We start from the raw sequence: 17,888 nt of genomic DNA on the forward strand, positions 1-17,888 counted from the left end.
TTCCCTGTAAACACCTGCCTGAGCGGGTTCTCCTTTATGAAGTGTGCGGTTGTGCGCTGATGCAGGTATTATTCGACCCGGTGATGCGGCTGGTGTACTAGGGCCGGCTGCCTGACATTGGTGTGGTTCCTGCAGGTGCTGACCAACCTGTCGGTGTGCCTGCTGTACCAAGGCCGGCTGGCAGACGCCGTGACCATGCTGGAGACGGCCGTTTTCTCCCGTCCCGAGCTCTTGCAGGAGACGGTGCTGCTTAACCTGTGCACCCTCTATGAGCTGCAGACGTCCAAGTGCAACCGGAAGAAGGTGGAGCTCCTGTCGAGGGTTGGCGGCTGTAAGGGCGACGGCTTCAATGTGGGCTGTCTGAAGCTGCAGTCGGCTACGTGATGACGTCATGAAGTGTCATTAACGGCGGGCGATGAGATGTTATATATTCAATATGTTGTAGGTGGCATGTTGTGTATGGAAACATTATGAGCTGCAGGCTGTTGTGAATATAGAGGTTGTGAGCGTCGGACACCTACTGAATTTTATTGAGTGAGTTTGTGCAAGCTTGTAGGTGAAGTGATGTGACGTGCAGGCCACCCTGGCGCCATCCTTGATATTGGTAATGCTAGGTTGAACTTGGTGGTGGTTGTTGCTTGTCAGCAGTTGCTGTTATGCACGTTTGTGCGTGTCATAAAGCAGTTTGAATACACACGGTGCTGATTAAGGCGATCGGTTTTAGATACCAGCGTCTTATGTTTGCATCGATGAGATACTGTGCTGAACAATAATGGTTCATGAGGTAGACGGAGCTTGCATCGAGCCTCGGCAGTTGGGCAGCTGATGCCGTCCCCTGAGAGTCGACGCAGATGTGCCAAGCGATGCCCCTCACACAGATAGCTCGCCGCGAGGCTCTGGTGGCGCGTGCTGCCCAGATACAGCTGCGTCACCCCCTCCTTACATCTGACACGTGACGCATGCTGCTCAGATACAGCTGCGTCACTCGCCTACTGACATCTGACAAGTGATGCGTGCTGCCCGGATACAGCTGCGTCGCTCTCCTACTGACATCTGACAGGTGACGCGTGCTGCCCGGATACAGCTGCGTCGCTCTCCTACTGACATCTGACACGTGACGAATGCTGCTCAGATACAGCTGCGTCACTCTCCTACTGACATCTGACAGGTGACGCGTGCTGCCCGGATACAGCTGCGTCGCTCTCCTACTGACATCTGACACGTGACGCATGCTGCTCAGATACAGCTGCGCCACTCTCCTACTGACAGGTGACGCGTGCTGCCCGGATACAGCTGCGTCACTCTCCTACTGACATCTGACACGTGACGCATGCTGCTCAGATACAGCTGCGTCACTCTCCTACTGACATCTGACAGGTGACGCGTGCTGCCCGGATACAGCTGCGTCGCTCTCCTACTCACATCTGACACGTGACGCATGCTGCTCAGATACAGCTGCGTCACTCTCCTACTGACATCTGACAGGTGACGCGGGCTGCCCAGATACAGCTGCGTCACTCTCCTGCTCACATCTGACAGGTGACGCATGCTGCTCAGATACAGCTGCGTCACTCTCCTGCTCACAGCTGACGTATTGACTAGGGCCATTAAACAGAAGGAGCAAAACGGATGTGGGTGCTGGGCTGTCGCAAGCCCTGCTGTCTGGACTAGACCGAATTCGGTTCCGTTAGCGCTTCAACGCGTCTTAAATGGTTCTTCATGAAATACCGACGGTCTTAAAGTGCCAAAGGGATAGAAGAGGTGTATCGACTTGAGACAAACTTTGCAATGCATGGAACGATGCCCGGTGACTATCCTTGGACGCGAGATTGGTTGCGAAATGCCGTTTTCACAGTCCGAATGTAAAACTTGCAAGGTTGTACGTCGGGTCGCCGAGTGAACTCAGCTCGGATGGCGTGTGAAATGTGACAAACTCAACCATATGTATTCATGCGGGCGTAGCCGGACTCGACTGACTATTGGTCTGCGACGGATTAGCTTGTATGTTTCTAATCTCCTTCTCTACCTTGAATCGTTTTTAGATTTAATTCGAACCTTTTTGAATGAACAGTTTTCTGGGATAGAGGCTCACACTAGGCAGTGAGTCTCGACGTTTGCCACTCGATCGGGCAATTTCAGGTCGGCGGTAGAATTGGGTGGTGAAAGGTTAACGTGCGGACGCTCGGCACGGTCCGTCCTGCCTTCCAACTTCACCTGGCCCGTAGTGCTACGGCCGCTATCACATGACCGCAAGCTGCAGCCAAACCTGGCGAGGTCAACTAGCGGGCGCCTAAAGCATACCCACCCAACCGCCGGTGGGTGAATTGGAGAACAGGCCATGTAGCCACCCGAGCCATCGGGACGGACACTGGTGGACGGGACGGATATGATTTCTAACATTGTTTACTGCAGCGACTCTCATGAATGGCTTTTTGGGTTCCGCAGCCAGTGCAGCCGTGCAGCCTTATGGTGATGTTCAGGGTCAACATATCGTGTGTGATATCTGCGGCAGCGGGCACCACGGCTGGCAGTGCAGTGGCCATCTGACCAAGGTGCCTGCGTAACTTTACTATGTGCTGCGGTTGGGGGCGGCTTGCCCCCCCCCCCTCTCCCCCTTCCACCTCGAGCGATCCGCCGGCGACTTGTCGATTAGCTTCATTGTAGGAGCGTCCGCCTGCGCTTGCATTGGGTCGGGTCAGGCTTGGATTCGAGCTACCGTCTCAGAGCTGTGTTCCCCGCCACAACAATCACCAGCGGGGGAGGAGGAATGTGACGCTGAATAACCTGAGGTGCTGAACGTGTCGTTGAGTCCCGATATGGACGGTTGATGACGGGGGGGTCGTAAGCCAAGGTCATGTCGCAACCTCTCATGACCTGCACAGGGCGGGAGGAACGTCAGACGTCTGCCCGGGTCTCGGTTGTGACTCACCCGCGATGACGCGAGACTCGGTCAGCATCATCCTGCGTCCGGCGTCTGAACCCTGAAACAATGTCCTGCGTCGAGCACTGCGAAGCCACACCTCCCAATAAGTCGTGGCATGACCCTCCGGACTAAACAATAACAGCGCCGCTCTGCCGCCGCATGTAGTCACCTACGGCATAACTCCCCTTCCCCCCCCCCCCCCCCACCCCCCACACACACACGCTGAACGCTATCGGGAGAATGATCATGAGGCCGTACAACTATGCTGTTGACGTTGAGGCAGGTTGGTGAAGATCTCGCAGTTGCTCCACCATCACTGTTCTACCCGCAGTCATTGATAGAGGTCCCACAGCTGGTCTATCATATTGGTGGAGATCCCGCAGTCAATGACGGAGATCCCGCAGCTGCTCTACCATCATTTCTGCTCATTAGATGACACCTTCCATGGCTTGGAGATGGTCATTGCCGCTCTGGGCGGTGCTCTGGCAGCTCTTCACCAGTCGGTACCCATGCGGTGCCGGCTCCCTCCGCTTGACCTGACACCGGCTCCCTCCGCCTGACCTGAGCCGTCTCCCTCCGCCTGACCTGAGCCGGCTCGCTCCGGCCTGACCTGACGCCGGCTCCCTCCGCCTGACGTGAGCCGGCTCCCTCCGCCTGACCTGAGCCGGCTCCCTCCGCCTGACCTGACACCGGCTCTCTCCGCCTGACCTGACGCCGGCTCCCTCCGCCTGACCTGAGCCGGCTCCCTCCGCCTGACCTGACACCGGCTCCTCCGCCTGACCTGACACCAGCTCGTTCCGGCCTGACCTGAGCCGGCTCCCTCCGCCTGATCTGACACCGGCTCCCTCCGCCTGACCTGACACCAGCTCGCTCCGGCCTGACCTGACGCCGGCTCCCCCGCCTGACCTGACGCCGGCTCCCTCCGCCTGACCTGACACCAGCTCGTTCCGGCCTGACCTGAGCCGGCTCCCTCCGCCTGACCTGACGTCGACGTCAGCTGGCTGACCGGTGCCCGGCCACTCTGACCTCTCGTAACCACCGCCGTGCGGTACAGATGAGCTGAGCAGCACGTCCCGTCCCACAGACTGCCCTCCACCTGGCTTAGGTAACGACGCCTACTCACTACCAGGCAACCAAGCAGCCTTTGTACATCAACCTTGCATTCCATTATTGGGAATGTGGAGGGACCCAAGGGCTGACCCATGACGCGGCCCAGGCGCCAGCTTGGAGAGCTATATCCCAAAAGGGGGTCTTCGTTTTTCAGAATAATCGAACTTGGGCTAGTTTTTTCTTGAATAAAATTATCCAGCCGACAAGCGTTACCACTATGCAAACGTGATCCGCACTCTCGCCAAAATGTCGCCGGCAGTATGCGAGCACGTAAGTCTGTGCCCCCCCCCCCCTTCCATCTAATTCTCAAGAATCGGTCACAGTGATCAAAACATCGAAAATATCTAGCACTCTTCACGCACGAGTTCTACGGTACAGCGGGGCATACTCAGCTGGTGCGTCCTCAGCGCGCTCGGACGCGACACCGCTCCCTCCCCCCCCCCCCCCTCCCGACGAGGGAGGCGGCCAAGGCATAGACGAGCACGCATTTCGGCCCAGCGAGTCAACTTGCTGTGCCGAAGAAGGCCGCCAGCTGCTGCAGATCCACCAGGCGGACGGTGACCAAATATATCAACAGCATCGTACCCCGAGCCTGTGGCACCGGTCGACAACTAACTTTTACCATTCGATGCCGCTTAGTCGATAAGCTATCCTTTCAAGAATATGGTGGCCTTGGGACAGGTTAAAGGTCACCAAAAGCACCCAAAACCACAAAAATTTGCTGCGGACAGCACCATGCTACGAGCTTGTGGGACCAATTCTGGTGGTTTAGTCCGCAGCCAATTTTATGGTTTCGGGTGTTTTGGTGACCTTTGACCCGACCCAATGTCACCATCTTCCGGGTAGGATAGGATGTCGACTACAGCACATTGAAGAGTGAAGGTTTGGTGTCGATCAGTGTCATAGGCCCGGAGCACGGGGCTGTGAACAGGTTCGGTCGGCCTTTTAGTCCCTCCGTTACACGGCAGCTCGGCGCGCGTCCAACGCTCCACTCGTCTCGTGTTCAGCGAGGCCTTGCACGTCAAACGCGGCCCCGCCGGCCGCCAGCAACCGACGTCATCTCTTCCCCGTGTATGTTTCCGTGGCCGAAGATTTGAAGGTTCGAAGCGCCTAGCATTCACACCGCACCTCATGCGAACCGCGCTCCCGCCAAATCGCTGGCGCGCTACCGCCGGCGGCGCACGAGCGCCGCGTGCACGCATAGGTACAGTTTCTGACACCCAGTAACATTAAGGAGCATCTGACGCAACCTTTCCATGGCGACAGTATTCAAGTCTTATGTGTTCTATCTGCTCGCGCTCCCTTCAGTCAGACCTCCGTCATTCAGACCAGACACGAGCGCTGTGAGACGGTAACTGTCTTAACACGCGAGGCGAGCAGGCGACGCCGACCCCTGCGGGCGGCGCCCCAGGCAGTACACCGCCGGTCGGGGCAGCGGAGTACCGAGGTACAGCAGCACTGGCGGCGCGAGCACGGACGGACTCAGGCGCACGCCAGTAACATCACGATACCATAGTTATTTTAAATATCCTGCAAAGTCAAGCTATGTGTCATTTTGTATCAACATTCACCACCTTAGGAGAGGGCATGATATAGTTACCTTAACGTCCCTACATCCGCCCCTGAGAACGGCTTCAAACTGTTGAACAGCCAGCCGAAATTTCACGGATCATTTATATGCTATCTCTGGCATCTCACTCAGCATGCGGATCATTCATAAAGCAAAACACACGGCGCAGGACAACAATGCTTATTCGTCAAAAAAAATCGGTTTAAACTCCTAAAATAACTCAGGGTGACGAGAAATAACGACTTCACCTAAGCTTCAACTCACACTGGCCTTTGCGAACGTGGCCGAAAGCCGATGAAAATGGTGCACATAAATGCGACCAAGCGAAACAAGCGACGGGCTAGAGATTGTTCCATTGAAATGCGAGCTACGGTAATGGGCAGCCCCATTTCCCTCCTAGCGCCGGCTTGCTCCGGTGTGGGAATCAAATCTATCGCAATGTGACGCACCGACATCGTGCGCGTAGTGCTCGCACTGGTGTAGACTGTGCGCGCTTTCGGCGCGGTTGGGACGCCGCCGCCTGTCCATAACGGTGATACGCCACACCCTGGCGTGTTTTGGACGACGTGCACTCTGGGCATTTGTAACTTGAACATAACGTACATGGGACAGTCTGGCTTCGGTTATTCTGTACCTCGTACATTCTGTACATTAGGCACTATGATACGGACGGGGGGCGTTCATATTGCCCAAGGTACAGAATGTCCAGAATGAGAAATTACTTCCAAAATGGCTCAGAGTAGAGATGCTCATATGTCCGAAGTACGCAAGGTCCAAAAGCACACAATTTCCGAAGCACAGAATGTACAATGTACAGAATATCCAAAAAGGTCATAGAGTTTATAGTGTTCAAAGTACAAAATGTCCAAAATGCGAAAGAACTTCGAAAGTGGCGTAGAGTGGAGGATGTCACCGTCCCCGTCCCCCCTCGCGGTCGATACGCAGCGGCAGGCGGCATGCCTACCGCTGGCCTCGGGCTGCAGGCTCTTCTAGCGACGAGTGGAGGCGGTGGGTGCTCACTAATGGTAACCTCCGAATGGCTGTAACCCATCTCGTTTCAACGCTAACTCGCGGAAAAGATTCGTTCATCCTTCACATGATTCCTGGTTAGATTCTGATTCTAAACTGAATCGAGCACAAGCCTGTGCACCGTCTGCTGGCTGGTGACAGCCGCCGTGTGAGAACAGTGCAACAGGCCTGGTCCACCATCATGACGTCATCACTGAGCGCCGCCGCCGGGCAGGGGACTGTAGGCCGGGTCCACCATCATGACGTCATCACTGAGCGCCGCCGCCGGGCAGGCGACTGTAGGCCGGGTCCACCATCATGACGTCATCACTGAGCGCCGCCGCCGGGCAGGGGACTGTAGGCCGGGTCCACCATCATGACGTCATCACTGAGTGCCGCTGCGGGGCAGGGGAGTGTAGGTCAGGTCCACCATCATGACGTCATCACTGAGTGCTGCCGCGGGGCAGGGGACTGTAGGCCAGGTCCACCATTATGACGTCATCACTGAGTGCTGCCGCGGGGCAGGGGACTGTAGGCCGGGTCCACCGTCATGATGTCATCACTGAGTGCCGCCGCGGGGCAGGGGGGTGTAGGCCAGGTCCACCATCATGACGTCATCACAGAGTGCTGCCGCGGGGCAGGGGACTGTAGGCCAGGTCCACCGTCATGATGTCATCACTGAGTGCTGCCGCGGGGTAGGGGACTGTAGGCCAGGTCCACTATCATGACGTCATCACTGACCGCCGCCGCCGGGCAGGGGACTGTAGGCCAGGTCTACCGTCATGATGTCATCACTGAGTGCCGCCGCCGGGCAGGGGACTGTAGGCCGGGTCCGCCATCATGACGTCATCACTGAGCGCTGCCGCGGGGCAGAAGAGTGCGGGTCGATCCCGCCCTCGTCCGCGTGCCGCCGCTGACGTACACAAGCCTGGCAGAAGGCTTCCGCCCGCCGTCGGAGCTGCCCCTCAGCCCGGCCCTGTTGCGAGGCGCCGTCGCTCGCCCTGACTACTCCATACTGGAGCCGGTCCGTGGCCGGTTTCGGTCGGTGCGGCGACCGAAATGGACCCCAGCTAGGGTAGCCATCGTCGTAACATGCATTGTTCCACAGAGATCGTAGAGATCTGGTGTTTCGTGCGAACGATACTCGTGCATCCATTTATGCACAGTCACAGTTCCATACCAGGTCACTGATAGCCGGACGCGCTGCCGGTCGGTGGATGTGCGAATTCGCTTCATAAATGGGGTCTCCAGCGTTTCCATACCTAGTGTGCGTGGGGTGCGTGAGAGTGGTCGAATCGAGCTTGGAGCGTGCTGGATGAAGTCGATCTAAGGTACGTCAGGGAAAAAAGGACACAGAAGACTGCTTACCTGTGCGCTCTGCTGTATGGAGCTGAGCTGTGATCAGGGTAACCGGTCTCCTTTCAGCGGCAGCTCTTGTGCCGGCTGTCCTGCCCCGTCCTGTGTTTCCCGTGCAGCTCATGTGCTTCCTGTGCAGCTCCTGTGCCTCCTGTGCAGCTCCTGTGTTTCCTGTGCAGCTCCTGTGTTTCTTGTGCAGCGCCTGTGCTTCCTGTGCGGCTCCTATGTTTCTTGTGCAGCGCCTATGCTTCCTGTGCAGCGCCTGTGCCGGCTGTCCTGTCCTGTCCTGTGTTTCCTGTGCAGCGCCTGTGCTTCCTATGCAGCGCCTGTGCTTCCTGTGCAGCTCCTGTGTTTCCCGTGCAGCTCATGTGCTTCCTGTGCAGCGCCTGTGCTTCCTGTGCAGCGCCTGTGCCAGCTGTCCTGCAGGTTCCTGTGGTGATGTCACCGTGAAAGCTTTAATGATGATTTACGCTGTTATTATGCAGGGCGCATGGGAAAACCTCACCTGTACATAACACTTTCCTGCACCTACATGACCGGAGTGTTTAAAGCATCACACCCTCGTGAGCGTTGATAGACGGCTGCAGGGTTGCTGTGAAAGCAGCTCCGTATCCGATATACCAGACATCAATGTATACAAGCTTATCCAGTCATTACACAAAGCAGCAGAATCAGCGGCGAATACTTATCATGCGCGCTCAAAACTCATCAAATGAGCTCGAGAAACAAAAACCGTCGAGATAGCAGAGTTCCGCTGGTCAAAGTCCCGGGCCGTGCGAGCGTCGCGCGGCAGCTGCTGCCGTTCCCCGGCTCGGATATAAATGCATCGGTGGAGCGTCAGTACCACCAAGTCCGAGAGCCTGGCCGGTCAGCGCGGTCGACATGATGCTCCTGGCCGCGGTCACGCTGCTGGCCTCGTTGGCGACCGCCAACGAAATCAAGGACTGCGGTAAGTCGGCGTCCCGGGGGCCCGGGGGCGTGCCTGCCGGGGTAGCGCTAGACTGCGGTAAGTCGGCGTCCTAGCGGCTCGGGGGCGTGCCTGCAGGGGTATCGCTAGACTGCGGTAAGTCGACGTCCTAGCGGCCAGGGGGCGTGCCTGCCGGGGTACCGTTAGACTGCAATAAGCCGGCGTCCTAGCGGCCAGGGGGCGTGCCTGCCGGGGCAGCGCTAGACTGCGGTAAGTCGGCGTCCTAGTGGCTCGGGGGCGTGCCTGCCGGGGTATCGCTAGACTGCGGTAAGTCGGCGTCCTGGCGGCTCGGGGGCGTGCTTGCAGACACATGTGGCAGGACTTGAGCCGAGATGGCCATTGACGTGTCGCTCGCTCTGGAAGCAGTGGTGGATGAGGCGGCTCAGCTCTGGAATCAGTGGTGGACGAGGCGGCCCAGGCGGTAACGTCCAGTGACGCATTCAGAACAAGCGGCCAACGATGTCGTCGGGGAAATTAGTGCGTCATTTCCGTGCCCCACGCGTGTATGGCCAACCAGCGCGTCTGTGCACTAGAGTCTATGCACCAGGGTCTGAATACCAAAGTCTGTACACCAGGCCCTGTACAGCAGGGTCTGTATACCAGATTCTGTACACCCGGTTCTGTACACCAGGGTCTGTACACCATTCCCTTCATCAGTCGGTCGGACGGCGTACATGTGGACTGAGCCTGGCGTCTTATCTGAAGCCCCGTCGGCAGGTGTGACGCCCGCGGCGGCGTTCAATGCCGTCAGATCGTGGTGTATGAACTCTGCCAGCAGGTCTGACCGCAGAAATATAATGCCACCAGAGTGGAAACGGCTATACCCAGAGTGTGCAGTCCGCAAAGAAGGGCATTGTGCTTGGCATTAAACTAAACCCGCATGTGTGAGTGGGCGGGGTATGGCTAACGATGACATGTACGACGTGAGCAAACGAAGCGTTGATCTCGGCTGATTGGCGCGTGCGTTTCTCAAAAGAGAACCGTTGGGTTGGGTTGCCCGTAACTCGCCCGGCTTACCCTCGTTTGTTTTACTTGTGAGTCTATACCATTTAGCAGCCGATGTCTCTCTTCCGATTTGCACACGTCTGGTTGTAATTTAGCATAAGTGCTACCGATCTAATGGCATTAGATATATATGGGTCTGACGCCCGGGGGGGGGGGGGGGGGGTAATGACGCCAGATTGTAACGTCTGGCCTCCGCCCGCAGGTTTGACACCCGGGGCGGTGTTCGGTGACTTCAGATTGTGACGTCCGTCCCCTGCCGGCAGGTCTGACACCCGGGGCGGTGTTCGGTGACTTCAGATTGTGACGTCCGTCCCCCGCCGGCAGGTCTGACACCCGGGGCCGTGTTCCATGACGCCACAGTGTCGCCTGACCCAGTGATCGTCCCGGGGTCGATGACCCTGGCCTTCCAGGGCGACCTGCGCTCGGACTGGCCCGATGACATGATCCTCAAGGTCGAAGTGATCAAGGAGGATCCGTACGATATCGAGGTGCCCTGCATGAAAGGTCTCGGCAGCTGGTAAGGCTTCAGCTGTCCTGGTCATCTGACACAAAGACTCTTCGCAAAGGTCTGGTCATTTCTGGGGATTTTTGTGTCTGGTAAAAGAACAGCCGGTTTGGGCTTTCGCTGCTGTCTCGGAGGACGCGGGTACTTGTGTTTGAGGCGTCCCGCCAGCAACAGCTTCCTTCCCCAGAGACGTTTTAGAGTTGGAGCACAACTTGGCGCAGAGCTGGAACGACCCCAGACACAACGGGTATCTGGTCGTTGACAATCAGCAGGGAATACTGCACTCAGGCGCGCTTAAATTAGCTCCCATTGTGCAATCTTCCGATGTGACTTCACTGGCTTCAAGCACACAGCGCTGATCGTGAGGCCCGTCACAAACCAAACTCACTGGCTTCAAGCACACATCGCTGATCGTGAGGCCCGTCACAAACCAAACTCACTGGCTTCAAGCACACAGCGCTGATCGTGGGGCCCGTCACAAACCAAACTCACTGGCTTCAAGCACACATCGCTGATCGTGAGGCCCGTCACAAACCAAACTCACTGGCTTCAAGCACACAGCGCTGATCGTGAGGCCCGTCACAAACCAAACTCACTGGTTTCAAGCACACATCGCTGATCGTGAGGCCCGTCACAAACCAAACTCACTGGCTTCAAGCACACAGCGCTGATCGTGAGGCCCGTCACAAACCAAACTCGCTGGCTTCAAGCACACAGCGCTGATCGTGAGGCCCGTCACAAACCAAACTCGCTGGCTTCAAGCACACATCGCTGATCGTGAGGCCCGTCACAAACCAAACTCGCTGGCTCCAAGCACACATCGCTGATCGTGAGGTCCGTCACAAACCAAACTCGCTGGCTTCGAGCACATACCGCTGATGGCCAAACAAAACCAATTCATCTTCTGCTTCATAACTGGCGGTTTGCTGGTCGGCTATCACGCCTTGTAGCCTATGAGGGACGCCGTTTAATGCTCAGGCCAATGCCAGTTCACTAAATACGAAAAATGCACCCGCACATGCAGACCCAAACTCTGTGTTGCAGTGACGTGGACATGTGCGACTACATCACCAAGTTTCCGGACGTATTCTGTCCGCTGTTCCCACCCGACATACCGTGCGGCTGCGTGTTGAAGGCCGGACATTACCAGTCTGACGGCTTTAAGATCACTCTGCCAGACCTCGGAGAGGCCATCGACAAGATCATCGCGGTACGTGACCTCCAGGACTGGCGTGGGCTGTGGAGTTGGGCTTCGTTCCATCGGCTGCTTCTGCTGACGGGGGTCCTGCATGGGACAGAAGAATTGCGGGCACGAGATGCTTGGCTGCTATCGCGCCAGGCTTGCTCGGAGGTAATGGAGAGAAAGAGCTTGCTAGAAACTCCTGTCAAAGTAAGGTGGTCGCGTTTTGTTTCGTCGTTCCACATCAAACCCGCCCGCTGACGCATTTCAGGGAGGCTACCACGGCAACGTAACGCTGTTCTCCAAGTCGGCGCCCGCCACGCTACTCGGGTGCCTGTCCTTCAACTTCAACCTGAAGTACGAGCCTCCCACTGCAGACAACTAGGCTCGCGTCCGTTCCAGCCCATAAATCGAGCTTTGAGAGGCGCCCAGACGGACGGCAAGAGAGTTGCCAACTGCTCCGCGGTTATCAACGCACGTGCTTGCTGCGAAACCTGGCCAAGTCAGGTCGTTGCTCTCGTGCAGCTGATAGGTTCACTTCCTTAGTGACAGGCAGACTTCGAACATCACTTTCGTGTAAACAGCAGCCATCCAAGGCCGTGACTGTGCGAGTCAATCTGTATGAATAAAGCCTCACCTTGTTCTCAAGTCTGATATTACTGAGCGGCGCGCAACGCATGCTGTGCACACCAGGCGGCACGAAGTGGCCAGCCGTCCTCATACAGAGGCGTATGTGTGTGCTGAAGCATAGTATACGTGTGCACACGGGCTCAGCGGGGCATGCTGATGATAACTGCGGCCTACAGGCGCGCCGCTGACTGCCGTTATTTGGTGGTCATCATGTAAGGAGGGCACATCGGGCATTCCCAGGTCGGCCCGCTGTTGGGGCAGTTTTCGGCCCAGCACGCGGGAGACATGCCAGGACGGGTGTGGAAGGAAGGCACCGGCCCACCGGCACCGGTCATTTCGGTGAGGAAAAGGCACCACCGATCGTAGGGATTTCTCAAGAGATCTCGGTTTGTCGCGGTCTCTGTGAAGAAGAAACAGCACTTGGACTCGCTGGCGATGCAACATACCGCCCGAAAGTGCTCATCCGACGGCAGCAGCACGCCGTCCCGCCTCGCCATTCCACAGCTGTACCACCCCCCGGATACGGCTGCTAGTACCAAATTCGAACAATGTCAACGCTGCTGTGTTATTGAAAAACGATGCTCAATAATATGTCTGCAGCGCCCGCGGAAAAAACAAACATCGCAAAACGCACGACTGAGGGCAACTACGAGACGAAAGATGGGAGTAAAGGATTCACACTACCAAAAGACGTCTTGTCAACAGTTGCGACGCATGCCTGTATAAAAACATCAGATCAACGACCAGCCGGCGCGTGCCGATACGTTGACCACACTTAAACGTCGCGGCCACCATGCTGGGGTAAGAATTCGGCGAGCTTCTGTAGCTGCACGCATGACTGATGATGACAGGGTGGCACGGAGGTGCCGCCACCCGTCCGCCGACGGCAGCAGCACGCCGTCCCGCCTCGCCACTCCACAGCTGTGCCACCCGTCCGCCGACGGCAGCAGCACGCCGTCCCGCCTCGCCACTCCACAGCTGTGCCACCCCCGGGTGCGGCTGCTAGTACTGTTGCATCATGTGCTGCTGTGGAGGCTGCTGCTGCTGCTGCTGCTGCTGCTGCTGCTGCTGGTGGGGCTGCTGCTGGTGTTCCTGCTGCTGCTGCTGAGGCTGCTGGGGCTGCTGCTGGGGCTGGGGCTGCTGCTGCTGCTGGGGCTGCTGCAGCTGCTGCAGGCCGGGCAGCGTCGGCTGCACCGGCTGCAGCTGCAGCACGGCGCCGTCGGCGGCCAGCTCCGGCTGCAGCGGCTTCAGGCTGTAGAGCGGCTTCTCGGAGTGCGTGAAGCCCGGCGGCCCGGCGGCGCTCACGGCCAGCGCCAGCGCATCCACACACGGCTCGCGGCGGTGCGCCAACAGCGCGTCGCGCCGCGGGAAGGTGCGCGCGCAGTCGGGACAGCTGAGCGTCTTGCGACAACTGTGCGTCTTCAGGTGTCGCTTCAGCGTCGACTTGTCGCGGAACGTCTGTCGACACACGTCGCACCCGAACGGCTTGGCGCCAGTGTGGATGTGGTTGTGACGCGTCAGGTGGGACGAGTTGCTGAAGCGCGCGCCACACACGTAGCAGATGTAGGGCCGGTCGCCTGAGTGCAGCTTCTTGTGGTGGCGCAGGATGCGTGCGTCCGTGAACGCCTTGGGGCAGACGTCGCACTGGAAAGGCCGCTCGCCGCTGTGGTACATTTTGTGCTTGTTGAACCAGAACGAGTCGGAAAAGCCCTTGCCGCAGTGCTCACAGTAGAACGGCTTCTGGCCCGTGTGCTGGATCTTGTGCATCTTGAGCGCGCCAGAATCGATGAACGCGCCGTCGCACTGGTCGCAGCGGTACGGCCGCTCGCCCGTGTGCGTGCGTATGTGCCGCTGCAGCACGCCCTTCTGCCGGAAGCGCTGGTCGCAGAGCTCGCAGCGGTACGGCTTCTCACCCGAGTGGATCAGCTTGTGCTTCTTGAGCGCGTGCGTCTCGCGGAAGGTGCGGTCGCACTCGTCGCAGGCGTGCGGCCGCTGGTTGGTGTGCGTGCGCCGGTGGCTCTGCAGCGAGGTGTGCTGCGAGAAGGCTCGGCCACACAGCTCGCACTGGTACGGCTTGTCGCCGGTGTGCAAGCGCCGGTGCGTGCGCAGGCTGCTGGCCAGCGTGAAGCGCTTGTCGCACTCGTCGCACCGGAACGGCCGCGTCTCGCCGTGCTTGCGCATGTGCTCGACGAACGCTCGCGGATTCTTCAGCTGTACGTTACAAACGTCGCAGAGGTACTTGGTGGCGTCCCAGTGGCGCGTGCGCTTGTGCAGCGTCAGCTGGGCGGCGGTGCCGAACTGCTCGCCGCAGTGGCAGGACAGCTGGGGCTCGACGTCGGCCGGGATGGCGCCGCCCGCCACGTCGGCGGCGACGTCGGCGACGTCGGCGACGGCCGGTGGTCGGCACTTGGCCGCGTGGCTGGCCAGCAGAGCGGGCGTCCTGAGCCGGCGCGGACAGGTAGGACAGCGCAGTGTCGCTCGGCGCAGCGAGGCGCTAGACGCCTCCTCCACCGGCTGCAACAGCACGGCCCGGGTCGGGGTCAGCAGGGGGAGATGGGGGGGGGGGGGGGGGCAGCAGCGGCGGCGGCGGCGCAGCTGGGACGGCAGGCGACCGGGACCGAAGTAGTGGGAGCTGGGCTAGCACCGCCATCGGTGGAGCGGCGGCGCCATGGCCGTGTGAACAAGGGACCGAAGAACAGTGGTACCGCTGGGGGCCGGGCCATCGTCGAACTATTACTAAAGCCAGTCTAAGAGGGGAAATTCATCACGTTACAGAAAGACAGAACAAGCTGTCAGGCTGTGGATATACTGTACCTGCAACTCGTCTGCCTTAGCAGGAGACTCTTGAACAGGTGAGCTCCCAGCGACCTGGAACAAGGCCAATCCCCGTCGACTGGCGTTACACCAGTAGGTGGGTTCACAAGCTCAGGAGCACCCCACTGTGTCGAGCCATTTCAACTAATGAATTGGCACTATTACACCCATCTCCACATTGTTACATTACGACTGGCTAAACCGCCTCACATGCTACAAGGACCAGTGGATGCGACAGGACATAACGGAGGACAGCCGTCACGTGTCCCCTACAGGCCAGCTGACGGCCACACATCATGACACTGGGACACGGATATCAGCCCGCATCGGCCGGTACCGTCCTCCGTCCTGCCCCAGCTGGCACCTGAGGCGCCTGACCTATCAGATAAGGCGTCACACCTGCTCCATGAGATCCGTCTCCTCCAGTAGGGCGACCTCGTGCTTCTGGCCGCTGACGTCCCTGGCTGTGGGACACAGCACATCAGAGCTGGCAAGGTACCAGAGCCCGGCAAACATACACCTACGGCATCAGACAGACACAGGGTAATACAGATGGAAGCTATTCAATAACTGGTCTGATGTGAGATCCCTTGCCATTACCTCACCTAGCCGATGATTACGAGACGCAGGGTATCGTTTGGGAAAGGGCCACTTCGATCCTCTCCATCAGCGTACCACCGTCACAAAAATCGAACAGTACTGCGAAAAGTTTCAGTTCTCTCTATAACGCACGCTCTGTACACAACAGCCCGCAATTACTGCGACACCACGGGGGGGGGGGGGGGGCGTTCGACAGCCGTCATCAGACCAGCGAGCAGGCCGCCCCAGCGCCAGCGTCTCTACTGACCTGCCGCGGCCACCACCTGGTGGGCCATGGCGGCGTCGCCGGCGGCCAGCGCGGCCATCTTGTACTTGTCGCGGATCTGCTGGCGAGCGGCGCGCAGCTTGTGGCTGCACTCGTCCACCTCGTTCAGGAGCGAGGCGCAGCCATCGCAGACGCGGTCGTCACAGCCGGACACCCTGCACGAGACGGTCGCGGCCGGTGAGAGAAGCCCGCCGCGCCATCTACCTCCGGCACTGCACACGTGTGGTGGCAGGCGCTGTGCGCGGCGTGCTGGCTAGCCCAGCCCGGGTTTACGATGTTTATAGGAAAAGCACATGCACACGCTTGCGCGGATATCGGTCATGACATGTGGGATGTTGCATCAAGCCCACCCACGCACGGAAACATTTGAGTCTGAAGGAGCACGCCTTCCTGCTGGAGCTCTCACTGTCTCGGCGAGCGAGGCTGCAGGGGTCAGGAGTACTTCACTCCGTTACACTGTCTAGGGAGATGACCGGTGGTAGCGGTGAGATACTGGTCTTGCGAGATGACCATGATATTGCTGAGATGTGCGGTCACTGGTGAGCTCGTGGTCTCCTCGCTCGCCCAAAAAGGGCTATTTACGCCGAAGAGCGACTCTGCCGTAGTCAATGATCATCAGTGAGTGGAGGACCACAGGCCGTGAAGTCAGAGGACGTGATGGTAACTTCGTGCATGCGCACGGTCCCAGACATGGCGAAAACGCTGGCATTTTCCTTGAACCGGACTCACCCGAGTGCCTGTCCCTTTCTGGCCTTGCTGTCGACAAACGGGATTTAACGTGGTCATCAGTACGATACCCCGCTTAACGGAGCTACTCGCATGAAAGCCGCGTGCTGCGGAGGAGTGGGCTCGACTACCGCCGCGACCACTGACCTGGCCACGTCTCCGCCAGGCAGCAGGATGTCCATCAGCAGGGTAAGGAACACCTGCTGGCCGTGCTTGGTGTAGCAGCTCTGCACAGACCAGCCGCCGGCCAGGCCGGCCAGGGCGGCGCGGCACACCATGCAGCGGGCACCGCTGGCGCCGCCGGCGTCCCCAGGCACCAGCTGACCTCCGCCGGCGTCCGGGGGCGGCGCCAGCACCTGACGGTCACACCACGCATGCGCAGTGTCACGGCTCCGTCGCCAGGTGCTGACAGCTGGGACGTTAGATGGACGGCACGATCTTCGCAGATACGGCGCACCAGACAGAACACACAATCGCTGAGTGAATGAAAGCTCCACAAAGCAGCCGGCAAGCTCGCCAAAGACCACGACCTGCGATTAAACTCATCACGGCTGAACACGGCAGCCAGGATCGCCGGGGCGAGATCACCGTCCGGCTTCCCGAGGCGCGCGCCGGGCCCACCTGGTGGTCGCACTGCTGCACCACGAACCACTCGCCGCCGCTGCCGTCGTCGGTGATGTAGTGCATGCCCTGCTGGTCAGCCACCACCACCTGGGCGGCCTCCAGGCCGGTCAGGCTGGCCGTGCCCACCACCTGGTACGTCTCTCCGCCCACCGCCGCGTCCATGGTTGCCAGCAGGTGTCTGTCAGGTGGTGAGGTGCTCTGGCACTGGTCCTCCCTTCCACACTGACATCACACCTGGTAAATACAATGGGAAAAACGCCCATAATTGTCGCGGGCAGTTCAGCTATCGTCAGCCAATGGGACATTATGAGACAATTTCAGGCCATTTAAGGCACAGCATATGACATGTACAATATGTACACAGCACATCACCCATGTGGTATGTACACAGCATATCACATATACAGCACTCATACAGCATGCCACTTGCATAGAGTTTCAGTAGCCTTTTGACCGATAAAGATGTGTGCTGATAATTGGTTTCAGCCAACTTAGGACCAGGAGCCTTATTCAGCACATACTGTTAACAAGGTGTTGTCCCATCCAAGTGATCCAAACTATAGAATAACTTTCTGTCATGCTAATCAATAGAGCATGCAATCATC

The 17,888-nt window shown here is 58.5% G+C and overlaps 4 protein-coding genes across 6 annotated transcripts in view; 3 read left to right on the forward strand and 1 right to left on the reverse strand.

The window, feature by feature from the left end:
- The window catches only part of LOC119098487 (trafficking protein particle complex subunit 12), a 12,395-nt gene extending 11,670 nt beyond the window's left edge, over window positions 1–725 (forward strand). For all 3 annotated transcript variants that reach the window (XM_037221411.1, XM_037221412.1, XM_037221410.1), the window contains one exon: window positions 136–725. In XM_037221411.1, coding sequence (XP_037077306.1) covers window positions 136–384 — 249 coding nt within the window. In that variant the 3' untranslated portion in view covers window positions 385–725. The remainder of the gene's footprint in view (window positions 1–135) is intronic.
- Window positions 1–17,888, forward strand: part of CSN8 (COP9 signalosome subunit 8) — a 70,514-nt gene that overhangs the window by 40,972 nt on the left and 11,654 nt on the right. The gene's annotated exons all lie outside the window — the stretch shown is intronic.
- LOC119098490 (ganglioside GM2 activator) lies at window positions 8,843–12,249 on the forward strand. The gene is made up of 4 exons (XM_037221421.1): window positions 8,843–8,916; window positions 10,264–10,456; window positions 11,489–11,654; window positions 11,896–12,249. Exons 1-4 carry the CDS (start codon window positions 8,850–8,852, stop codon window positions 12,007–12,009), a joined length of 540 nt encoding a protein of 179 aa, XP_037077316.1. The 5' UTR covers window positions 8,843–8,849; the 3' UTR covers window positions 12,010–12,249.
- On the reverse strand, window positions 12,802–16,953 carry LOC119098515 (zinc finger protein 2). The gene is made up of 6 exons (XM_037221466.1): window positions 16,807–16,953; window positions 15,916–16,088; window positions 15,468–15,532; window positions 15,069–15,122; window positions 13,482–14,768; window positions 12,802–13,409 (listed from the first exon to the last, which is right to left on the reverse strand). The coding sequence occupies exons 1-6, from the start codon at window positions 16,935–16,937 to the stop codon at window positions 13,257–13,259; spliced, it is 1,863 nt and encodes a 620-aa protein (XP_037077361.1). The 5' UTR covers window positions 16,938–16,953; the 3' UTR covers window positions 12,802–13,256.

Source organism: Pollicipes pollicipes, unplaced genomic scaffold, assembly GCF_011947565.3.
Source record: "Pollicipes pollicipes isolate AB1234 unplaced genomic scaffold, Ppol_2.1 Scaffold_4740;HRSCAF=5597_pilon_pilon_pilon, whole genome shotgun sequence".
In the NCBI taxonomy this organism is placed as follows: Eukaryota; Metazoa; Arthropoda; class Thecostraca; order Pollicipedomorpha; family Pollicipedidae; genus Pollicipes; species Pollicipes pollicipes.